Source organism: Bufo gargarizans, chromosome 7 (assembly GCF_014858855.1).
Source record: "Bufo gargarizans isolate SCDJY-AF-19 chromosome 7, ASM1485885v1, whole genome shotgun sequence".
In the NCBI taxonomy this organism is placed as follows: Eukaryota; Metazoa; Chordata; class Amphibia; order Anura; family Bufonidae; genus Bufo; species Bufo gargarizans.
Window position 1 is genome coordinate 75,115,925 of NC_058086.1, and position 26,664 is coordinate 75,142,588.

The 26,664-nt window shown below is 46.1% G+C and overlaps 1 protein-coding gene across 1 annotated transcript in view; it reads left to right on the plus strand.

The window, feature by feature from the left end:
* Positions 1-13,328: 13,328 nt before the first annotated feature.
* Positions 13,329-26,664, plus strand: part of FMC1 (formation of mitochondrial complex V assembly factor 1 homolog) — a 100,221-nt gene continuing 86,885 nt past the window's right edge. The window contains exon 1 of the mRNA XM_044301419.1: positions 13,329-13,530. Coding sequence (XP_044157354.1) covers positions 13,399-13,530 — 132 coding nt within the window. The 5' untranslated portion in view covers positions 13,329-13,398. The remainder of the gene's footprint in view (positions 13,531-26,664) is intronic.

Here is a 26,664-nt window from a genome sequence, read left to right on the forward strand (position 1 = left end):
CAGAGCAGCCCCTCCCCTCCTTCATACAATCTCACAGAGCAGCCCCTCCCCTCCTTCATACAATCTCACAGAGCAGCCCCTCCCCTCCTTCATACAATCTCACACAGCAGCCCCTCCCCTCCTTCATACAATCTCACACAGCAGCCCCTTCCCTCCTTCATACAATCTCACACAGCAGCCCCTCCCCTCCTTCATACAATCTCACAGAGCAGCCCCTCCCCTCCTTCATACAATCTCACACAGCAGCCCCTTCCCTCCTTCATACAATCTCACACAGCAGCCTCTCCCCTCCTTCATACAATCTCACACAGCAGCCCCTCCCCTCCTTCATACAATCTCACACAGCAGCCCCTCCCCTCCTTCATACAATCTCACACAGCAGCCTCTCCCCTCCTTCATACAATCTCACAGAGCAGTCCCACCTCAGTTTACAATCTCACACAGAATCCCCCGCTGCATATAATTCCAATTCTCAGCCCCTCCCCAGCACTGTCAGACTCTCTACTCTCTCAGTGCTAGAGACGCTGCTGAGCAGTCATCCCTGACCTTCCTGCTCTGCAAAGTTGGCCAATGCTTGCAATAGAAGAGGGCACGGCTGCCGACGCACGTGACCTAGGGAAGTCACGTGATATTGTGACGTCAGGAGGTCCTTACTGAGTATAGTATTTAGCTAGCACATCCTAAGCCCTGCCCCTTGGACGATTAGACTCCGCCTCTTCCTATGACATAATACGTACCAGAAGCAACTCCAATTCTAGTCCCTACCTAAACGGTTGAGACTAGAATGGAGTTGTTACAATGAGGTCCTCCCCCTGGAGTCAGTAATCTAGCCTGTTCAGTGTAGAGCAGGCTAGAATGGAGTTGCTAGGGGGAGGTCCCCCCCCTGGAGTCAGTAATCTAGTCTGTTCAGTGTAGAGCAGGCTAGAATGGAGTTGTTAGGAGGAGGTCCTCCTGTTCTTCATGTTACTTATTATATTCTTTGCATTCTTAATTCTGGAAACTGTTTTACTAGATTTATGAATTTCCTACATCATTTTTTAATATATATTTTTATCGATGCAATAGAAAAAATTCCATTCTGCTTGTTTTCACAAATACATAAAAATAGAACTAAGGGGTCATTTATTTTCAAATATATACGACCTTTTGGTGTATATTTGGTGCAGATATTTTCTCAAAGGTGATTTGCGGCAAAATCTAAGACTTCTTCCCCTTCCAAGTCACTTACACCAGTTCTAAATAAGGAGGAATGGCAGGGAAGGGTGGCCCGGCTCATTTATCATTTCCTACACCAATGATGTAATTCTAAGCCGACATGATCAAACTCAGAGTTTTACAGTTGTGTTCACACAGCGCGGCCATTTTCTGTTAAAACTCTCATTAATGGCTGTGTGGTTTTGCCAATAAAACACAAGCGTCAATCAAAATACCACTTCTAAAACCACGCCGATCGCTTGAGCACACCCTTCATGTATTTTAATTTCACAGTTTTATTTGCCACAGCCGACTAGATTAAGGACTTCTCAGAGAGGACCAATATTAACTCAATAAGCCACAGCAAATACAGGAGGACCTCCTTCTGACCACTCCATTCTAGCCTGCTCTGTATAGAAGAGACTAGGTTACTGACTCCAGGATGAGGACCTCCTTCTAATATCTCTACAGCTTCTAGCAATGATAATAGAGGAGAACCTCCTTCTAACAACTCCATTCTAGCTGATTCTATAGTGAACGGGCTAGATTACTGACTCCAGGAGGAGGACCTCCTTCTAACATCTCTACAGTTTATATTACTGATAATAGAGGAGCACCTCCTTCTAACACCTCTGCAGCTTCTAGCAATGATAATAGAGGAGCACCTCCTTCTAACAACTCCATTCTAGCTGATTCTATAGTGAACAGGCTAGATTACTGACTCCAGGAGGAGGACCTCCTTCTAACATCTCTACAGTTTATATTACTGATAATAGAGGAGCACCTCCTTCTAACACCTCTGCAGCTTCTAGCAATGATAATAGAGGAGCACCTCCTTCTAACAACTCCATTCTAGCTGATTCTATAGTGAACAGGCTAGATTACTGACTCCAGGAGGAGGACCTCCTTCTAACATCTCTACAGTTTATATTACTGATAATAGAGGAGCACCTCCTTCTAACACCTCTGCAGCTTCTAGCAATGATAATAGAGGAGCACCTCCTTCTAACAACTCCATTCTAGCTGATTCTATAGTGAACAGGCTAGATTACTGACTCCAGGATGAGGACCTCCTTCTAACACCTCTCCAGCTTATATTACTGATAATAGAGAAGGACCTCCTTCTAATACCTCTGCAGCTTCTAGAAATGATAATAGAGGAGGACCTCCTTCTAACACCTCTGTAGCTTATATTACTAATAATAGAGAAGGAGCTCCTTCTAATACCTCTGCAGCTTCTAGCAATGATAATAGAGTAGCACCTCCCTCTAACAACTCCATTCTAGCTGATTCTATAGTGAACAGGCTAGATTACTGACTCCAGGATGAGGACCTCCTTCTATTACCAGTGCAGCTTCTAGCAATGATAATAGAGGAGGACCTCCTTCTAACAACTCCATTCTAGCTGATTCTATAGTGAACAGGCTAGATTACTGACTCCAGGATGAGGACCTCCTTCTAACACCTCTCCAGCTTATATTACTGATAATAGAGAAGGACCTCCTTCTAACACCTCTGCAGCTTCTAGAAATGATAATAGAGGAGGACCTCCTTCTAACACCTCTGCAGCTTATATTACTAATAATAGAGAAGGACCTCCTTCTAATACCTCTGCAGCTTCTAGCAATGATAATAGAGGAGCAACTCCCTCTAACAACTCCATTCTAGCTGATTCTATAGTGAACAGGCTAGATTACTGACTCCAGGATGAGGACCTCCTTCTAACACCTCTCCAGTTTATATTACTGATAATAGAGAAGGACCTCCTTCTAACACCTCTGCAGCTTCTAGCAATGATAATAGAGGAGCACCTCCTTCTAACACCTCTGCAGTTTCTAGCAATGGTAATAGAGGAGCACCTCCTTCTAACAACTCCATTCTAGCTGATTCTATAGTGAACAGGCTAGATTACTGACTCCAGGATGAGGACCTCCTTCTAACACCTTTCCAGCTTATATTACTGATAGTAGAGGAGGACCTCCTTCTAACACCTCTGCAGCTTATATTACTGATAATAGAGAAGGACCTCCTTCTAACACCTCTGCAGCTTCTAGCAATGATAATAGAGGAGGACCTCCTTCTAACACCTCTGCAGCTTATATTACTGATAATAGAGAAGGACCTCCTTCTAACACCTCTGCAGCTTCTAGCAATGATAATAGAGGAGGACCTCCTTCTAACACCTCTGCAGCTTTAAGCACTGATAATAGAGGAGCACCTCCTTTTAACAACTCCATTCTAGCTGATTCTATAGTGAACAGGCTAGATTACTGGCTCCAGGAGGAGGCCCTCCTCCTAACATTCCTATTCTACCATATTACTGGCTCCAGAAGGAGGACCTTATTTCACCCACTATTCTAATAAGGGTCCATGCACATAAACATATGCCATCTGAGATATACAGTCCTTGAGCAGGACATTTGTCCCAGAGCGCATAGCTTTATAGTTTACTATAATGCAGTGCACGTCGGGCCACCCACAGGACTACCGCCCCAGACTCGTATTATCATGGGACATGATTGATGCCGCTCTGGGACATATGGCCTGCTCATGAATGCTATGTCTCGGAAGGCACACGTCTGTGTGCATGGGCCCTAACATGCAGTTGTTAGGAGGAGGTCCACACTTTGTAGTCAGTAATATATTAGAATGGAGTTGTTAGCAGGAGGTCCTTCTCTATTATCAGTCATATAAACTGTAGAGTTGTTATAAAGTGGTCCTCCTCCTAGAGTCAGTAATCTGACCTGTTCACTATAGAATCAGCTAGAATGGAGTTGTTAGAAGGAGGTCCTCCTCTATTATCAGTAATATAAGCTGCAGAGGTGTTAGAAGGAGGTCCTCCTCTATTATCAGTAATATAAGCTGTAGAGGTGTTAGAACAGGCATCCTCCAACTGCGGCCCTCCAGCTGTTGTAAAACGACACCTACCATAATGCCCTGCTGTAGGCTGATACCTGTAGGCTGTTCGGGCATGCTGGGAGTTGTAGTTTTTCAACAGCTGGAGGGCCGCAGTTGGAGGATGCTTGTGTTAGGAGGTCCTCCTCTATTATCAGTAATATAAGCTGTAGAGGTCAGAAGCCAGTAGTATAAGCTGTAGCGTTTTTAGAATGAGTTCCTCCTCCTGGAATCATTGTTCTAAAAAATTTTTCCTTGAGAATGTAAAGAATTTAATATCAAGAACAGGAGACTCGCCTCTTAACGGGACGGGTTACGGGACCTCCTAACAACTCCATCCTAGTCTCAGTATTCTAGCCTGTTCAGCGTGGAGCATGCTAGAATGGAGTTGTTAGCAGGAGGTCCCGTAACCCTTCTCCCCCCCCCCCCCAAGGTCATAAATCTAGCCTGCTCAATAATTATAAAGCAGGCTAGGAAGGAGGAGTTGTTAGGAAGAGGTTCTCCTGTTCTTGATGTAAATACCTTACATTCTAAATTAAGTAAATAGTTTTACTATTAAGAATTTACCTTTATTATTTTCTTGTATATTTTTTCTATGCAATCTGATGCCACTGAGTGTTGGATATCCGAAGCTTGTCTTCATGCTGCAGATATCAAAAACTGATTAAAAACATTTCCATAGAAAAGAGCCTCACCCCCCACCACTTTCTTTGATTTCACATAAAATGTTATACGAATGTTGTGTGAGGCGGGTGTGCACTTGGCCTTCTCTACCACCTCACCCTCCATTCCTGCCAATTTTCAGAGCTCTGGTTAAAGTTGTATGGGCTGGATTTCTTTGGACTGGTAGTCAGGTTGGTAGCGGGAGACTCTCAGTCCACACCCCTAATCCATCACAGGTTCCCTCACCCAGGTGAGGCCCGCGGGTTTGGGGCGGGCGCCGTGACACCTGCAGTGGAAGGGTCCCTAGGTCAGAGTTGGGAGGACTACTACAACCCCCCCCCCCCCCCCAAAGGTACTGAACAGGTACCTGGCCTGTAGTTTACAGGACTGAGGCTGAGAAAGCCATATATGTTCACACACTATAAGGTAGGGGTATATGTTGTATAGGTAGTGCCTGGACGGGCAGGAGTTTATTTTGTACCGTTATGATCACATGGCTATGCCGCAATAAAGCACAGTGTTTGGACCTTAAACGTGGTGTCTGGCAGAGATATACGAGAATGACCCCCAAAGTCAAGCGATCCCTTAATGTAAAAAAAAAAAAAAAAAATATATATATATATATATATATACATACATACACACATATACATACACAGTACAGACCAAAAGTTTGGACACACCTTCTCATTCAAAGAGATTTCTTTATTTTCATGACTATGAAAATTGTAGATTCACACTGAAGGCATCAAAACTATGAATTAACACATGTGAAATAATATACATAACAAAAAAGTGTGAAACAACTGAAAATATGTCATATTCTAGGTTCTTCAAAGTAGCCACCTTTTGCTTTGATTACTGCTTTGCCCACTCTTGGCATTCTCTTGATGAGCTTCAAGAGGTAGTCACCTGAAATGGTCTTCCAACAGTCCTGAAGGAGTTCCCAGAGATGCTTAGCACTTGTTGGCCCTTTTGCCTTCACTCTGCGGTCCAGCTCACCCCAAACCATCTCGATTGGGTTCAGGTCCGGTGACTGCGGAGGCCAGGTCATCTGGCGCAGCACCCCATCACTCTCCTTCATGGTCAAATAGCCCTTACACAGCCTGGAGGTGTGTTTGGGGTCATTGTCATGTTGAAAAATAAATAAACGCAAACCGGATGGAATAGCATGTCGCTGCAAGATGCTGTGGTAGCCATGCTGGTTCAGTATGCCTTCAATTTTGAATAAATCCCCAACAGTGTCACCAGCAAAGCACCCCCACACCTCCTCCTCCATGCTTCACGGTGGGAACCAGGCATGTAGAGTCCATCCGTTCACCTTTTCTGCGTCGCACAAAGACACGGTGGTTGGAACCAAAGATCTCAAATTTGGACTCATCAGACCAAAGCACAGATTTCCACTGGTCTAATGTCCATTCCTTGTGTTCTTTAGCCCAAACAAGTCTCTTCTGCTTGTTGCCTGTCCTTAGCAGTGGTTTCCTAGCAGATATTCTACCATGAAGGCCTGATTCACACAGTCTCCTCTTAACAGTTGTTCTAGAGATGTGTCTGCTGCTAGAACTCTGTGTGGCATTGACCTGGTCTCTAATCTGAGCTGCTGTTAACCAAGGGCTCGACAAATCCCAGGCCTAGGAATTTTGTCCTGGCGCCTGGGTATTTGTCCCTGCTTGAAAATAGGCCCAGCGCACCAGCAGCCGGGCGCAGCCACTGGAGGGTTAGGACCGTGAGCAAAATGAAACTTTTTTTTTCAATCATGTGAGCCCAGGCTCAGACTGCCACCCTGACCCCTCAGCTTTTGGCTCCATCGTGGTTTGCCCACTCTCTCTCGCCGTCTAGCGGTCGCAGCGTGCTGAAGTCGCCGTGTGTAATCTCCAGGGTAGTTGAAAATGGCAAAGCCTTTACCAGAGCCCGGCCGGTACTTATGTGATAACTGTCCGGCAGACATCGGAGCCCGTGTCCCGGTGAGAGAGCCTCGGCGGGGGAAGAGGAGTTAGTGCAGGGGAGGCAGAGCGGGAGCACAGGTAGCGGCGCTGCACTCGCTGACAAGTGGAGGGAAGACAATCAGCCCATCATTTCTCCTGCTGTATACAGCAGGGGACACGATCGGGCAGCCCAACATCCCAGGGCACCAAGTGCTGCCAGGTCCCTGCACGGCCGGCTCTACGGCGGTAAATGATGTACTCTGCACTTATCCGCCAGGCTCAAAGTTTGTAATGTCTGCCTGCTACGGCCATGAACCCAGCGGGGAGCTGCATACCTGCTGCAGTCATTAGGCCGGAGCTCCTGCTAGCCACAACTGGTGGTCATTCCTGCACCATGCTCCATCCCTGCAGTTACCATGCGGCCATTTCTTAGTTCTATCCCTTTCTAGGAAAGCTGGGTGGCAGCCTGTATACCACACAGAAAGCCGGGTGGCAGCCCCTAGGAGAGCTGTGTGGTATACAGGCTGTCTGTCACCCAGCTTTCCTGGTCTCCTGAGGAGAATATATCTCAGTATAGGAACATTTAGATACATTATCATATGATTTAGCCATTAAGGAGTCTTGGAAAGCCGGGTTGCAGCTCCTATGAGAACTAAGACTCCTGAATGGCCAAATCATCTGATGACTTCTCTATATGTTCCCGTACTGGTATATGTTCTCCTCAGGAAAGCTGGGTGACAGGCTGTATACCACACAGGTATCCTAGGAGCTGCCATAAGACTCCTGAATGGCTAAATCCTCTGATAACTTCTCTATATGTTCCCGTAGTGAGATATGTTCAGGACTAGGAGACCAGGAAGCTTGGTGACCATCCATGAGAGAGCTGGAAGCCCCTCAGTATTCCTGGGGTAATTCCAATGGAAATATTTTCCACAGAGGATTACCTGTTGTGGCTTTTTATCAAACTCTACATGTAGCGTGTGGAATTCAGCCACAATCAGTTACACATGGTGAAATCCTATAATACCGCGATGCAGATTGGAAATGTGCACAGTACATTCATTTCCGTGTGGATTTTTGGTAAAATCTTATCCATTTTGCTGGTATTTGCTGCAATACGCTGTGGATTTCATAGCTGCAGTTCTAGGAGATGAATGAGCCCGGACCAAACATCCTGGAGGAAGGGATCTCCGTTCTGTCAGCTGCAGCGCAGTGATTATACACACAGTGACGTCACAGCACAGTATACTGATAATAAACAATGCCCATGTTTGGTTCTAGACTTCTTTATATGTTAATTTAAGAGGTGTTATTTTTGTCACTGAAAATAAGGCTTTATAAGGTAAAAAACAAACAAAAAACCAGCTCCTAACTTTTTTAGCTGGCTCCTAGATTCCAAGGAAATTTGTCAAGCCCTGTGTTAACCTGCGATTTCTGAGGCTGGTGACTCAGATGAGCTTATCCTCCGCAGCAGAGGTGACTCTTGGTCTTCCTTTCCTGGGACGGTCCGCATGTGAGCCAGTTTCTTTGTAGCACTTGATGGTTTTTGTGACTGCACTTGGGGACACTTTCAAAGTTTTCCCAATTTTTCCAGACTGACTTTCATTTCTTAAAGCGAACCTTTCACCTCATTTTCACTTTATAAACTAGCAACAGTACCTTATAGATTATCGAGTGTGTTGTTATCCATGTTAGTGCCGCTTTCCTGCGCTGTTTATTCATAAAAATATAGTCTTATAAAGTTCAAATTTCGTGCTCCAACAGTCAAGCAACAAGTCAAGGGGGTAGCCCTTCCCTCTCCTCTGGCCGTACCTCCCCTGCCCTAACGCCGCCTCTATGCGCTGTAATTGACAGCCGGCACAGTCGCCGGGACCGCGCTTGTGAATCCTGCGCATGCGCCGTCCTCCTCCGCATGATCGAAAGAAAGACTGGATCAAGCGGAGGAGGAGGACGGCGCATGCGCAGGATTCACAAGCGCGGTCCCGGCGACTGTGTCGGCTGTCAATTACAGCGCATAGAGGCGGCGTTAGGGCAGGGGAGGTACGGCCAGAGGAGAGGGAAGGGCTACCCCCTTGACTTGTTGCTTGACTGTTGGAGCATGAAATTTGAACTTTATAAGACTATATTTTTATGAATAAACAGCGCAGGAAAGCGGCACTAACATGGATAACAACACACTCGATAATCTATAAGGTACTGTTGCTAGTTTATAAAGTGAAAATGAGGTGAAAGGTTCGCTTTAAAGTAATGATGGCCACTCGTTTTTCTTCACTTAGCTGCTTTTTTCTTGCCATAATACAAATTCTAACAGTCTATTCAGTAGGACTATCAGCTGTGTATCCACCTGACTTCTCCACAATGCAACTGATGGTCCCAACCGCATTTATAAGGCAAGAAATCTCACTTATTAAACCTGACAGGGCACACCTGTGAAGTGAAAACATTTTCAGGTGACTACCTCTTGAAGCTCATCAAGAGAATGCCAAGAGTGTGCAAAGCAGTAATCAAAGCAAAAGGTGGCTACTTTGAAGAACCTAGAATATGACATATTTTCTGTTGTTTCACACTTTTTTGTTATGTAGATAATTCCACGTGTTAATTCATAGTTTTGATGATGCCTTCAGTGTGAAACATATATACACACACACAAATTAAAGTCACATACTTGATTTATTAAATATTTGCTTTATTTAAAAACTTTTCAATAAATACCCTTTGTCCTGTGTGTGCACAGATATAACTGCAGGGTGTCTGTATATCTGAGAACACTGCACCTTAATGTAAATTGTTGACATGTTCTGAGAGACCAATAATAACATTTGGTTGTCTATTTTCAGCCCCCCAACACCTAAGAGAAAAAGTGAGAAACCGTTATTAATAAAGTGTTTACCAACATTTCAGAACCATTTTTAACCGTTTTATACATTAAATACAGACTTGCATATGAAAAAAGTAACGCCACTTTCACCAATTTGATCAGTTTGTTTACCTACAAGAAATAAAAAATAAAGTTAGTGATACTGTAAGTCTATAACATTGGCCATTTGCTTCTTGTTCCTGGTGACCCGGCCTCCATACGCAAGACAGCTGAAGTGACTGAAATATGAGGAATGTCGTTATTAAACCAAGTGCATGTAGGCCAAGTTCAGTCGCTGTATTCACAGTGCGCTTACTCACCCGCCCATTGGGAAGACGGCACAGACAAGCCATGATACCTTTCTACTACGTCATCTGAACTTGGCTTTAGAAAAATACAGCCCCCCACACATTGGCCTGTCTGTCCTTCTGCTTATCAGTTCACCTGTCTGTGTGCGCTCTCCAAAAGGACAGACAGACAGACATTCTTTCAGGCTGTTTGCTACTTCAGCAGGTAAAGTAGGGCGGCCAGAGGTCCAGTTTTAGGCTCCCTGTCCTCAGTCTGACGCAGGGCCTGAATGGACTCAGCTCCCTCATACAGCAGCACGGTGCAGGGAGAGTCACCATCTCTCCACAGCAGATGACATGAAGTTTATTTTGCCTTAATTTTTTTAATCCCTATTGGCCGCGGAATCGGAGGGCGTATTGCCTAAATTATGTTCAAAGGCCATATTAAAACAAATTGTGGACGACAGTTATGGAGAGGGGGTCCTGTGGGCCGCGCCGCTATGGAGAGAGGGGGTCCTGTGGGCCGCGCCGCTATGGAGAGAGGGGGTCCTGTGGGCCGCGCCGCTATGGAGAGAGGGGGTCCTGTGGGCCGCGCCGCTATGGAGAGAGGGGGTCCTGTGGGCCGCGCCGCTATGGAGAGAGGGGGTCCTGTGGGCCGCGCCGCTATGGAGAGAGGGGGTCCTGTGGGCCGCGCCGCTATGGAGAGAGGGGGTCCTGTGGGCAGATCCCCCTCCCCATAACAGCCCCGGTCCCGCTGCTCACAGCGGACTAATCACTGCATCTTTATTTTACCGTACAATGACGCTCCAGTAACAGGCAGAGCTGACGGCGGCATAATGTCACTCACGTGACGCACCTGCTCCGCCCACTTTATGAATGAAGGAGGTGGAGCAGGCGCGTCACAAGAGTAAGTGACGTTACGCCGCCGTCCGCTCTGTCCGTTACTGGAGCGTCATTGTAAGGTAAAATAAAGATGCAGTGACCGGACGATTATTCGATAACTGGATTCGTCGTTATAATCGATTACATCGATTAATCGTTGCAGCCCTACACGGGACTTCAGCTCTTCTGACACAATCCTGCTGTGTCTTTAGGACAGATTCTGTTTACTTACTGCCACCGAGACATGACAAGCAGCGACAACAACCCCCTTAAATATAGTTTGTAGTGGTGCATACAGCTTACTTCCTGCTATCAGACTGTGCGCTCGTCTCCTCCGGCTCTGCTGGATGGCAACCCCTCTGCTCGGCCAGTCTGCTCTCAAGAACAAAATCTATTGGGTGAATACACATCAATGTTACCACACAGCAGCTACAAGATGCACCCAGCCCCATACACAGAGCCCCCCCCCCCTTATTGATCTGCCCCCTCTCCAATACACCCCATAAAGCCCCCCCTCCCACAGATCTGCACCATCATGTCCCCAGAATACACCCACATGCCCCCTCACAGACCTACAATCACATGGCGCCAGAATACACCACATGCCCCCCTCACAGATTAACCAACGCCCCCCGCATGTCTCCAGAATACACTACATTGCCTCCCCCATAGATCTGCGTCCTCATGGCCCCAGAATACACCACATGCGCCCCCCCCCCCCCAAAACCGCCTCACAGACCTACACCCTCATGGCGCCAGAATACGCCACATGCCCCCCCCCATACAAACAATACACCACATGCCCCTCTCGCAGATTAACCCCCCCCCCCCCATGTCCCCAGAATACACCACATGCCCCTCTCGCAGATTAACCCCCCCCCCATGTCCCCAGAATACACCACATGCCCCTCTCGCAGATTAACCCCCCCCCCCCCCCCATGTCCCCAGAATACACCACATGCCCCTCTCGCAGATTAACCCCCCCCCCCATGTCCCCAGAATACACCACATGCCCCTCTCGCAGATTAACCCCCCCCCCATGTCCCCAGAATACACCACATGCCCCTCTCGCAGATTAACCCCCCCCATGTCCCCAGAATACACCACATGCCCCTCTCGCAGATTAAACCCCCCCCCCCCATGTCCCCAGAATACACCACATGCCCCTCTCGCAGATTAACCCCCCCCCCCATGTCCCCAGAATACACCACATGCCCCTCTCGCAGATTAACCCCCCCCCCCCCCCATGTCCCCAGAATACACCACATGCCCCTCTCGCAGATTAACCCCCCCCCCCCCATGTCCCCAGAATACACCACATGCCCCTCTCGCAGATTAACCCCCCCATGTCCCCAGAATACACCACATGCCCCTCTCGCAGATTAACCCCCCCCCCCCATGTCCCCAGAGTACACCACATGCCCCTCTCGCAGATTAACCCCCCCCCCATGTCCCCAGAATACACCACATGCCCCTCTCGCAGATTAACCCCCCCCCCCATGTCCCCAGAGTACACCACATGCCCCTCTCGCAGATTAACCCCCCCCCCATGTCCCCAGAGTACACCACATGCCCCTCTCGCAGATTAACCCCCCCCATGTCCCCAGAATACACCACATGCCCCTCTTGCAGATTAACCCCCCCCCCATGTCCCCAGAGTACACCACATGCCCCTCTCGCAGATTAACCCCCCCCCCCCAGAATACACCACATGCCCCTCTCGCAGATTAACCCCCCCCCCAGAATACACCACATGCCCCTCTTGCAGATTAACCCCCCCCCCCCCATGTCCCCAGAATACACCACATGCCCCTCTCGCAGATTAACCCCCCCCCATGTCCCCAGAATACACCACATGCCCCTCTCGCAGATTAACCCCCCCATGTCCCCAGAATACACCACATGCCCCTCTCGCAGATTAACCCCCCCCCCCCAGAATACACCACATGCCCCTCTCGCAGATTAACCCCCCCCCCCCCCATGTCCCCAGAATACACCACATGCCCCTCTCGCAGATTAACCCCCCCCCCATGTCCCCAGAATACACCACATGCCCCTCTCGCAGATTAACCCCCCCCCCCATGTCCCCAGAATACACCACATGCCCCTCTCGCAGATTAACCCCCCCCCCCCCCCATGTCCCCAGAATACACCACATGCCCCTCTCGCAGATTAACCCCCCCCCCCATGTCCCCAGAATACACCACATGCCCCTCTCGCAGATTAACCCCCCCCCCCATGTCCCCAGAATACACCACATGCCCCTCTCGCAGATTAACCCCCCCCCCATGTCCCCAGAATACACCACATGCCCCTCTCGCAGATTAACCCCCCCCCCCCATGTCCCCAGAATACACCACATGCCCCTCTCGCAGATTAACCCCCCCCCCCCCCATGTCCCCAGAATACACCACATGCCCCTCTCGCAGATTAACCCCCCCCCATGTCCCCAGAATACACCACATGCTCCCTCCCTTCACAGATCTGTAACCTGCCTCCTCATGTATGCACTCCTATGGACTCTCGGTCTGCAGCTCAGCCAGGCACACACAGCTCCTCCTCCTTCACAAGCTCCTGCAGTCTGGGTTTATAAGCACTTCCCACACTTGACCATGTGACCATGAAGGAGCATGTGACCAGTGACGTCACAGACCTCGTTCTAACAACTCCACTCTAGCATCTACCCTACCTAAACATGTCCTTTCTAGGAAAACCATTACAAACATTCCGATGCCTCCTACGTGAGTTGAGGCAGAATTATGGCGTGAATCGTTACAGAAAGACAGTAGCATACAGCTTCATTCGGGCGCAGTTCAGTAGGAATCAGGTAATGTGGTCTTGTTTACTACACGTGCCTATGCAAATATTTTAGAGATTATCCTGTACAGGGTCATTTAGGTCCATTCACATGTCCTTGAATGTGTCTGCACCCATTCCGCAATTCAGCGGAATGGGTGCGGACACGTTCATTCTCTATGGATCCGGAGTGGATGCGGACAGCACACAGTAGGCTATCTGCATCCGCATTTCAGGAGCGCGACCTCTACCTTCTTGTCCGCGACTCTGGAAAAAAAATAAAACATATCCTTTTCTTGTCCGTAATTGCCGACAAGAATAGGCAGTTCTATGGTGGTGCCGGCCGGGTGTATTGCGGATCCGCAGTACACTATGGACGTGTGAATACAGATGGCTGTGTGTGCGCGCTCTGTCATTCTCACATACCAGGAGAACTTGGGTCACTTGTGCCCCCTATTTATTTAGCGGTGTCAGGCTGTAGTATTTGATCTCCACCTCATCTCCTCCTCCCTGGTTTGTCAGGAAAGTATGTATCCTAATGAAAAAGCAGAACAGTACAATAGACTGTGGTATAGTCTGTCAACTTCTTATGTGAGCAGAATGCAATATGTTGAATCGCTGCACAGAAGACTGATTTCAAACTGTACCAATGCCTTTGCAGACATCAATGCTACCTGTAGAGTTATTAACTCTGGTCTATATATATGTCAGACATTGTTTTTGCCAGTCCTATGCAAAATTAGGCCTCATGCACACGACTGTAAAAAACAAACAAAAAAAAAAGTCAGTTAAAAACGGACACACTCACGGAGTGCTGCTGGCTGTTTTCCTACTTCTACTTATTCTCTCAGTGAGGCCACTAATACCCGACACTATCGGCCTCCCTTTAAGGGAGATGGTACCCTTATGAATTTTTGGTAGACTATAGAAGGCCGGTAGTGTCGGGTAAACTGGATCCAGATATGTATATTCGCTCTCACTTATGAGGTTACATCTTTTTGCCAAAATCGGAATATCACTCAGCTCCCTCTTGTACATCTCAAGGGGATTGCTGTCTAATTTGGCATAGCAAGACCTGTCATCCAGAATTCTTCTGCACATCGCACGTAACTTTCAACATCCAAAACAGCAATATTGCCCCCCTTGTCAGGGTTTTATTACAATTTTGTAATCCTTTTGCAAGGAATCCAGAGCTAGCTGTTCCTGCTCTGTCAAGTTACGTGGATATGGGTCGTGTACATGTAAAGATCTCATTTTGTTTGTAACAACAGTGAGGAAAACATCAAGGGGAGAAAATTCTGCCATTGGGGGGTATTTTTTTTAGAGGGTATCTTCAAATCCCTAAAGGAACCCTCTCCTAGTCCTCTCTGTCCGTCCTCCCAGAGGTCAGCTAGCATTTTGACATCAGCCCTCATCAATGCCAAGTTTTATGCATTGTTCCTTATAGTGTGCGGAAGAATTTTTTCCACTCGCTGTTTAAAACACGTTTGTGGTAGTATGCAAAAATATGGAAAAAAATATGGGGACTGGTGGGTGGAGGACCCTCCAGGTCTCGCCTATTTCTGAATAAAACCCTTTAGGGCGCCAGTAGTGGTTGAATGATAATGGTTTTTAGCTAGTTGAGTGTGTAGTAGGTTTTTGCATCAGCGTTATAATTGAAAACAGGGGAGTGAAGGTAAAGGGATGTGTGTAGAGGTATTAATGTTTAGGATAAAAGTGTGTGTGTGTGTGTGTGTAGATCCCCTCCCCTCTTTTCTTTTTGTCGATCTAGAAATTTGCGTGACCAACTTGTCAGAGCGGACATTGGACCTAGGTCCAAGTCTGTTCAAACCTCCTTAACCACACATGGCAAAGGTAACTTCCCCTGTTTATGTTGCATTGATTGCAAATATATGGGCAGGGGATCTACCTTTGTCCATCCAACTACTGGAGTTTCTTATCCAATTCGGTTTCATCTTACATGTAGTTCAAACTTTGTGATTTATGTTTTGATTTGCCCGTGTAAATTATTATATGTGGGTGAAACGTCGACGGATCTCAGAATGCGGTTGAACAATCATCAATTGTCCATACGCAAAAAAAGAAAGGACCGCCCTGTTGCCAAACATTTTACGGAGTTTCAACACTCCGAAAGAGACCTGAAATGTTGGGCCATTGACCACATTCCCATGCCTAGACGTGGGGGCAACAGGGTGTTGATCCTTAGAAAAAGAGAGCTTTTCTGGATTTATACCCTTAATAGCCTGAGACCCAATGGGCTTAATGCGGATTACAATCCGGGGTTATACATTTAGAGAATCAGTTTGCCCCACAATTGTCATATATGCGATATGTGTTTTTTCTTGGGGGTATTTAGTGTATTATGAACACTATTAAGCCAGTTTCTTATCTTTATTCTTTTTCTTCTTCTTTTTTCACAGACAAGAATGATGCTGCAGGTTGGTGAGGTGAAGCGTACCCGATGTGTTCCACAATTGCCCACATGTTCTAATACAGTGTTCATGTTCTTTATTTTGGATACACTTTTTTCATTTTTTTTCATATTTGATGCATTATGCTATTTACTGTGTGTCCTTCATGGATTGTGTGTCCATTGGGAACCATGGGCCTTTTTGTGGCATGCCCGCAACATTTTGTTGCTTGGTAGCATGCTTCAAGTGGTGCCTTATTGAAATGAGTTGCATCTTATGTATGCATTCTCTTTCTTGTTCCCTATGGATACACTATCAGGCAAACAGCATTATTTCCGTTTTGCGCTACTCTGTTCATTATCAGGCTATGCGCACACACATTGATTAATAACTATGTATTTTTTTTCCTTGCTTGATGTAAGTGTTCTTTTATTTTTTTCTCTTGCGCATATTCTCACCGCTATATGTGAGGTTATCATATGAATATCGCGTCCACATTGCGGTCCATTGCTTGCGCTTTTTTCATTTGAGGTTCTTTACCATTTCCAAGATGGCCGACGTAGCTCTTTACATCTATGCGCATGCTCGGGCTACGTCATTTGAGGAAGTTACATCCCACTGGACCTACCTGAACGCCGCAATGGCGGTTTTTGACATGTGTGGCATGGATGGCAACACTGGGTATGTTATCGCTCCTCCTCCCTTTGGCAGCATCGTTTTGTCCCTCCCACCTAATCTACACCTTATACACCTGATATGTATTGACTAATCAATTTATTTTTATGCATTTCTTTGCGATTATGCATTTATTATATAATGGATTTGATGTATCATGGATTTGTCATCGTATTTTACATTGCTTTATTTGTATCCTTTATATATTACTGATGCACTATTTGCACTTTATTGTATTTTGTTGTTAATTGATTACATTGTGATGTCATAGGGGTTGGCCTATATATACCCCTCTTTGTATTGTGTTCATTGCTTGAGAAAGGCTCTTGTATGAGCTGAAACGTTGCCTTCACATGGGTGATTAAACACCACTAACTTTTACCCGGAGTGCTGTCCTTTTTTCATCTCCTATTGACGGGGTAAGCTGCTACATCCCTGGACATAGCACCCTCCTTGTGTTTTCCTCCAGTGCTGCCATTGTGTTATATATATATATATATATATATATATATATATATATATATATATATATATATATATATTAAAAATCTGCAAAGAAGATCAATTGATTGTGTACATATATAAATTCTGCTGATAGGATAAAAAATTGTACACATAGGTGGGATCACTGCATACCGTCTCGAGTGCCTGAGAGTCTGTGTTCTGCAGTGTCGTACACAGTGTAGTGTGGTACAGTTTAGGCGAATCAAATGGGTAAAAACACAATAATTGTTTAAAAGGATGCCAATACATATATTAATGTGGTATCGTAGGTAAATTACTCACTTCACGAGGGGGGCGGTTTACCAGGATAAGCATAAAACACCTGTAAACCGAGTACCCCCCCCCAGCCTGGATCGCTTCTAGAGTTTTAACGGATGAAGGCAGCCAATCACATGGGTGCTTCTCTTCAAAAGGTCTTTATTGCATGTACATAATATCCGGCTCAATGCGTTTCAGGACAGGCACGTCCCTTCATCAAGAGCAATAGTGTCTCTGTGTGTGGTCACAGGTATTTATACCCTAAATGATTGTTAAAATGGCCACTAATTGTCAAAAGGGCGCCAAAAAACTGAAAAATGGTGCCAAAATTGTATTGGGGACCGCCCATGTATGGTAAAGGGCGTTTCTATTTGATCTGTGCGGTCGGCCTGAAGGGGGAGTGTCCGACCGCGTTTTTTTCCCTCCATGGCCGGAAGTTTGATGTGCTCCAAGCTGGAGCGCATTGTGGCTTCCGGGCATAGCGGCGTGTGGACTGTATTCTGGGGACCGCCCCTGTGAGCTGGAGTCTATCGCCGATTAGTGTAGCCGGCCGGAAGGGGGAGTGTGCACGGCTTGTGCTTTTTGCGCATGACCGGAAGTTTGATGCGTTCCAAACTGGAACGCATCGTAGCGTCCGGTCTGGTGATGGTTTCTTTGGTGTCTCTCTAGGGGCTGTGCATCTAACCGGAAGTTCGGCTTTGCGTTCCACGCTGGAACGCATATTGGGCTTCCGGTTTTAGCGATCTTTGCTATTTCTATTTGTATATATGTTTATTGTTATTTGGACTATCAGGTCATGTCAAGCTTCATGATTAGGGGGCATTGTGTATAGTGGGGGGTTTGTTTATCTTTATTTAGGTGTGTCAGTGGAGTATGTCGTGGACTAAATTTTTTAAAATATTGAAAAAAGGTTGAGAGATATAAATATTAAAGTAAATTTTTTTAAAAAGAGGTGAAAGTGGAAATAAAATGGGAATGGTTTTGGTGATGGGGTAGTTTACCTCGGGGTACAATGGGTTCGAGTTTAATGGTCCGAGACCTGTGTGTTTAATATTTTAATTAGGGGTGCACCGAAATTTCGGCGGCCGAAAATGCACCTAATCTGTTTCTGCCGGTATTTTTACATATCGGCCGGAAATAGCGGGGAGGGACTGGGAGGAGGAGCTGGGGGCCGGTGCGTTCACTGTGCTCCGGCCCCCAGCTCCAGTAGTTATAAAATGTTGTACAATTAATAAGCATTCTATTCATGAGGCCCCCTCTGCAGTATTACATTCAATACAGCCACATCCTACTCACAGGGCTGTGCTGGCCGGCCGGGCAGACGAGCGGCAGCGTCACGACTGACGTCACATGCCTGCGCCGCCTCCTTCATTCAGAAAGTAGGCCGGGCACATGACGTCAGTTGTGACGCTGCCGCTCCTCTGCCCGGCCGGCCAGCACAGCCCTGTGAGTAGGATGTGGCTGTATTGAATGTAATACTGCAGAGGGGGCCTCATGAATAGAATGCTTATTAATTGTACAACATTTTATAACTACTGGAGCTGGGGGCCGGAGCACAGTGAACGCACCGGCCCCCAGCTCCTCCTCCCAGTCCCTCCCCGCTATTTTCTATTAATTGTACAATGGGGGGGGGGGGGCTGTGGATGGCACTGTTATGGGGTGGGTGGTGGTCTGTGGATGGCACTGTTATGGGGTGGGTGGGGGTCTGTAGATGGCACTGTTATGAGGTCGGGGGGTCTGTGGATGGCACTGTTATGGGGTGGGGGTCTTTTAAAAGTATTTGGGCAAAAAGGCAGTTTCGGTTTCGGTCAAGGGGTATCCTGAATTTTCGGTTTCGGACCAGAATTTTCATTTCGGTGCACCCCTAATTTTAATAAATAAATAAATAAAATGTGAAATCAATTTGCTCTATTTGTGTTGTTTCATCCTTAATTCATATGCGTGTGTATATTCTCTTCATGTGTGGTCATCTTTCGTGAGACCACTTCACACAAAGGTAATCCCCTAGATTTAAAGGTCATCCCCCTAGAGCAAACCACTTCCTACCAACAACTCTGCAGAAAAGAAACACTGGAACACGCCAACTACTAATCAACAACTACTACCAAACACAAACCCATCCAAATATTCAGACCCAACAAGACCACCCGCCATCATCCCACACTGCCCAACTAACATTCATTACCCACCTATCTGCGTGACGCATTCAAACCAGAACACCGCAGCATTATATATAAAATCCCTAAATATATATTAAAAAATCCCTAAATAAAACTCGAAACAGAGTATGTAAATAGAAAAAGGTCCAGTAAAGAGCGACGAAAGCTGACCACACATCTGCCTATATACACATATATACATACACAAAGGAATTAAGGATGAAACAGCACAAATAGAGCAAATTGATTTTGCATTTTATTTATTAAAATATTAAACACACAGGTCTCGGACCATTAAACTCAAACCCATTGTACCCCGAGGTAAACGACCCCATCACCAGAACCATTCCCATTTTATTTCCACTTTCACCTCTTTTTAAAAAAAAAAAATTTAACTTTAATATTTATATCTCTCAACCTTTTTTCAATATTTTTGAAATATTTCTCATTTATTTATAAATTGAGTCCACACTATACCCCCCCCGACACACCTAAATAAAGATAAACAACCCCCCCCCCCCCCCTGCCTTTCCGGCACCTTTTTTTTCTCATTTATATTTTGGAATATAACAAGATTGACCCTACAGGAGCCTTATTTATGCCACCACAAAGGATCTATCAGCACAAATCTTACTTTGACACTGCAAAGCCTTGTTTTTATACCCTATAGAGGACTCGACCCCACTATACACAATGCCCCCTAATCATAAAGCTTGACATGACCTGATAGTCCAATAAGCATATATACAAATAGAAATAGCAAAGATCGCTAAAACCGGAAGCCCAATATGCGTTCCAGCGTGGAACGCAAAGCCGAACTTCCAGTTAGATGCACTGCCCCTAGAGAGACACCAAAGAAACCATAACCAGACCGGACGCTACAATGCGTTCCAGTTTGGAACGCATCAAACTTCTGTTCATGTGCACACTCCCAATTCCAGCCGGCTACACTAATCGGCGAGAGACTCCAGCTCACAGGGGCGGTCCCCCGAATACAGTCCACACGCCGCTACGCCCGGAAGCCACAATGCTCTCCAGCTTGGAGCGCATCAAACTTCCGGTCATGGGGAAAAAATGAAAAAAAGCGCGGCTGGACACTCCCCCTTCCGGCCGACCGCACAGATCAAATAGAAGCGCCCTTTACCATACATGGGCGGTCCCCAATACAATTTTGGCGCCATTTTTCAGTTTTTTGGCGCCCTTTTGACAATTAGTGGCCATTTTAACAATCATTTAGGGTATAAATACCTGTGACCACACACAGAGACACTATTGCTCCTGATGAAGGGACGTGCCTGTCCCGAAACGCGTTGAGACGGATATTATGTACATGCAATAAAGACCTTTGAAGAGAAGCGCCCGTGTGATTGGCTGCCTTCATCCGTTAAAACTCTAGAAGTGATCCAGGCTGGGGGGGTACTCGGTTTACAGGTGTTTTATGCTTATCCTGGTAAACCGCCCCCCCTTGTGAAGTGAGTAATTTACCTACGATACAAAATATATATATATATATATATATATATATATATATATATATTATAATATTATTATATATTTATATTTTTTTTATTGGTATCCTTTTTAAACAATTTATTGTTTTTACCTATTTGAGTCGCCTAAACTGTACGACACTGCAGAACACAGCCTCTCAGGCACTCGAGACGGTATGCAGTGATGCCACCTATGTGTACAATTTTTTTATAATTTTTTTTTATCCTATCAGCAGAATTTATATATGTACACAATCGATTGATCTTCTTTGCAGATTTGTAACGTATGTGTGTGTGTGTGTGTGTGTGTGTGTATATATAATATATATATATATATATATATATACACACTTTTATCCTACACATTAATACCTCTACACACATCCCTTTACCTTCACTCCCCTGTTTTCAATTACAACGCTGATGCAAAAACCTACTACTACACACTCAACTAGCTAAAAACCACCATTATCATTCAACCACTACTGGCGCCCTAAAAGGTTTTATTCAGAAATAGGCGAGACCTGGAGGGTCCTCCACCCACCAGTCCCCCTATTTTTGCATACTACCATATTCTATACAGGCAGACACTCTGGTCGACCTGACTAAACCCTGAGCAGACTCTAGTACCTAGCACCCAACCCTCTTTTCCACCCCACTCCTATAAACCCGAGGCACATCAAGTCCTTCAGATACAGTGGAATCCCCTCCAATAGATCTGTCTGACCTTTTTTTTTTTTTTCTCTTTTTTTTCTCTCTCCTGTTTCTGAGTGGATATTCTATTGTCTGAGGAGGGCAGGGGGTGTCCCTAAAAAAAAATCCCCTATAACCTCTTTCACTAGTAGCACTTCCACCGCCCCTTCCTTTCCCTCTATTTTTAAAGCTAGTCCCTTTGTTCGTCTCCGGGTCAGTATCGTACTCTGAGGAAGATAAATCCGTCTCACTCTCTATTGGATTCTTGGCTTGCCCACTGCCTGCAAATTCAAGGAGTTTTCCTTCTCTGAAATACCTGCTGTCTCTCACAAATTGATTGTTTCCTCTCCTTGAGATAACCAGTAAATCTTACAACATGTTGCGATCAACCATCCCACAATGAAAAACTGTATTTTGTTCCAGGGTATAGAGCATGTGAGGACATTTTACTCCCGAGAAAGGAGGTCCAATGGACTTTCACCCTTGACATGATTAAACCCAGGGGCCTCAATGATTCAATATCCTTTGCCGTCATACTGCCGGAGGCTCTACCTTGCTGCACGCACACCATCAGAGGCATGCAGCATTTTTTTGTTTTGTTCTGTTTCCTGTTTAATGAAACACATGTTTACTACACACTCGCCACTGAGTGATGCACTTGAATCTGAACAGTGCCCTCTATGATTAGGTTGCCGTTGTTCCTGAGGAAATACAGCGAAATAGCAGCAGAGAAACGCATTGAGCAATTCAGAGCGCTTTGTTATGTTCAGTAGTAGTTTAATAAACCAGCATTGAGCCCCTAACTGAGTGGGGATGGGGGTCCATTTAAATCATACCACCAGTGGTTGTACCTTTTACTCCAATCTACATTGGAGTCACATAGTGTAGTAGTACAGACCCAGTATAGTGGCCTGGACTCCCATCACGCCACTTTGTGTGGGCTTTTTTTCAGCCCCTATACTCTTCACTGAGATGTTTGTGGGGATGTGAGTTTTGCAGAGCTGGTACATATTCATAAAAGATTCCAGACTTTAACTCGCACCACCAGCCTCGCACAACCAATTTTTATTCGATATTTAATAAAATGCTTTTATACTTGCTTTATTCAGGCAGTTAATTTTACCATTTAACACAGTAAGGGTACTTTCACACTAGCGTTTTTCTTTTCCGGCATAGAGTTCCGTCCTAGGGGCTCTATACCGGAAAAGAACTGATCAGGCATATCCCCATGCATTCTGAATGGAGAGTAATCCGTTCAGTTTGCATCAGGATGTCTTCAGTTCAGTCGTTTTGACTGATCAGGCAAAAGAGAAAACCGTAGCATGCTACGGTTTTTTCCCCGGCGAAAAAAACTGAAGACATGCCTGAACGCCATTTTTTCCCATAGGAACGTATTAGCGCCGGATCCGGCATTCAGAATACCGGAATGCCGGATCCGTCGTTCCGGCATGCGCATGCGCAGATCGGTAAAAATGCGAAAAATGTACAAGATGGATCCGTCGGTCCGCATGACAAGCGGAGAGACGGATCCGTCCTTGCAATGCATTTGTGAGACGGATCCGCATCCGGATCCGTCTCACAAATGCTTTCAGGCAGCAGCAGATCGGCGGATCCGGTGGCCAGTTCCGACGACGGAACTGCCCGCCGGATCACACTACCGCAAGTGTGAAAGTAGCCTAAGGCTACTTTCACACTAGCGTTTCACAGATCCGTTTGAAGGGCATTTCAAATGGATCCGTCAAACTGACTAAACGGAGCCAAACGGAAGCCATTCAGACTGATCCGTTTGTACGGATCCGTCTGTATTACGGATCGTTTGTCACGTTGGTTTCCGTTTTGTCATCTGTTTAGCGGATCCGTTTTATGAAGGAAAAGCATCTCTAGGTTCCATCTTCATGTATTCTGATCTATAGGGTTGTAATGCTCCTTCTCCAGGGCTATCTTGTTGAAGTTCCAAAGCTGGTCCGACTTTGATAATGGACCACACCTTTCAGACTCTTGTACACGACTACATGCACTTAAAGATGTATAGTGTTCGTTAGAGGGCCATATGTCCCTGATCGTCAATGATCGTGCGTACAGGAGTACAGAGCATCATGATGCTGACCATGTTGTGCCGCAAACTGGGCTATTGTCCTGCACTCATATGATCTATTAGTGCAAGACTATATCCCCGCGGGCAGCTCAACTTGCACAGGATGATTGTACACTATGATGCTGTGTTCTCTCGTGTGCACGATCAATGCCACTACGGGACATATGGCCCGCTCACGGACCGTATGTCTCTTGTGGCATACAGTCGTGTGCAAGAGGCCTTAAAGGGGTTTTCTCATCTCATACAATGGGGGCATACCACTTTAAGATATACCTACATTGTCTTATAGGCGCGGGTCCCATGGCTGGTACCCTCACATATATTGAGAACGAAGCCAAGAAAGTAGATGAGGTCGCACTGCGCTGCCGCCCTCCATTCAGTTTTATGGTTGAGGCGGGGATTAGCGCTTGGCGGTGGACATACCATGTGAAATGTGTCCTACAGCAACAGTGCTCCCCGCTCCATTCTCAATATAGGTGCGGGTCCTACCAATTACCCACACCTATCAGACAATGGGGGCATATTCAAGTGAAATCCCCCCATTGTCTATGTGAATACCCCTTTAAAAACTGTATGTCCCTTGCGTGTCCCTTGTGGTAATCACACTAGTTATATTAGCGTCATCGGGAAATCATTAAACGTTAAAATCACAATTTATTAATGAATTCCTGATGATGCTGATGGACCGTGACTCCCACAAGGGCTCATGTGAAAGGGCACAAGATTGAACAACGAACAAGCATTTGCTTGTTCATGTGCCAATCATAGGGTCTACGATCAATAAAGAGCCAAAATTTTAGCTCATTATTGATGGTCAAGTTTTAATGGATCTTACGACATTGGCACTAATGCTGTTTTGATATAAAAACTACCAAGGGTGTTGTAATAAACGCACAGTAGTGAGACTAGGGTAGTTTTTATTTCAACACAGCTATAGTGCCAAGGTTCCCTGTACAGGACAAGAAAAACACAGACAGTGCAGTAAAGTATAATTTTATTTTTATTTTTTTACTGTAAATAAATAAAATAAATATATAAACGTTTTTTTTTAAATAAATTTTCATAACTGGTAGGGGAGGTGGACTGTCGTGGACTTAACGTCATGCGTCTTCACGTCATGCCGCTACTTACTTTTTTAAAATATAGATCTGGGCTTCCCCACCGCAGATGTCTCTTTCAATTATATATATTTTTTTTTTTGGGAACGACCCTAATAATAAAATGATTAAAAAAATTAATCCGACAGGAGCCATAATCCCCCCAAGTGCCATAAACACCCCCAGAGACAGCAGCCCCGCATAGTGCCAGCAGCCCCCCACAATGACATCAGGCCCCCAGTTCCAAACAACTTTCCCACAGTGCCCTCAGCACCACCAATGCCAGCAGCCCCCACAGTTCTAGCCACAAACACCCCTGCAGTGCCAGCAGCAACCACAGTTCTAGCCACAAACACCCCTGCAGTGCCAGAAGCACCGCACAGTTCCAGCCACAAACACCCCCGCAGTGCCAGCAGCAACCACAGTTCCAGCCACAAACACCCCCGCAGTGCCAGCAGCAACCACAGTTCCAGCCACACACGCCCCCCCCCCCCAGTGCCAGAAGCCCCCCATAAAGGCGGCTCCCACTGTTCCAGACACACACACACACCCCTTCTCAAGTGCCAGCAGCCCCCCACCCTAGAAATAGAGAGAGAGATAGATGGATAGATAGTAAAAAAAAGAAAGATAGACAAACAGACAAAACTTTATATACTTACCAGTCTCACCAAGTCGATGATCCAAAATGTCCGACGATGAGGGGGAGGGACAGGAAGTTACTGGGCATGCGCAGAAACATGAACGTTTTCTAACGGATCCGTGTCAAAGCGGAGCCAGGACAGACGGATCCGTCCCCATTGACTTCCATTGTAACTATGAACGGATCCGCACGGCCAGGCGGACACCCAAACGCTGCAAGCTGCGTTCGGGTGTCTGCCCGCTGAGCGGAACGGAGGCCAAACGCTGCCAGACTGATGCATTCTGAGCGGATCCTTATCCTTTCAGAATGCATTGGGGCAGTACGGATCCGTTCGGGGCCGCTTGTAAGAGCCTTTGAACAGAACTCGCAAGCGGAGCCCCGAACACAAGTGTGAAAGTAGCCTATACAGTAGTAACATAAATAGTATCTCATCAGCTGAATAACAAGCAAGCATCGTATGAAACAGGCAGTTGTACAGTAGCTTAAAATCTTTTGAACGCTCATATTTCCCTTTTGAGTTTACTATAAAATACATACATTCCCTTTTTCTGATACTCTAATGGTGATTTATACCAAACCTCAAAAGTTTCTTTTTTTTAAATTTCCCTAAAGTGCCTTTTGAGCTCTTCTAACAAATGCCACTCCGTAAGTCTAAAGGGATCTACCAGCTGGTTCCCTCTCCCTTTCTTCACAATAATATATAATAAAAAAATTCCATTATAAAAATTTAAAATAAAACGTTTTTTCAGATTTTCTTTTCTTTGGTTGTTAGCAGTTGTTCCAGCCACAGTATTTTCCATAGCATCACCACGACGGCAACACAAGGAGATTGACCCCTGACCTCTGTAGGGGCAGGAAGCAGAGAGGTTTCAATACCCCCCCCACCGACACCAGTGTTTCTTGTCCCTACAGATGATAGCGGTGGAGAAAAGGTCTCCTTGTGTGCCTCGCGCCGGGGAGATGAAGAAGATGCGCACCATAACACCATATCTACATGGTGACTCCCTGCCCTCCCGCGGTCTCCGTGTTAATGCTGGGCAGAGAGTGGATTAGGAGGCCTTGCTCCGGTATTATTTGGGGCCTGCTCCCGGGGATGCTGACTCATGCCTGGGCTCTTGTAGTTCCAGCTGGGCTGTGCACCCA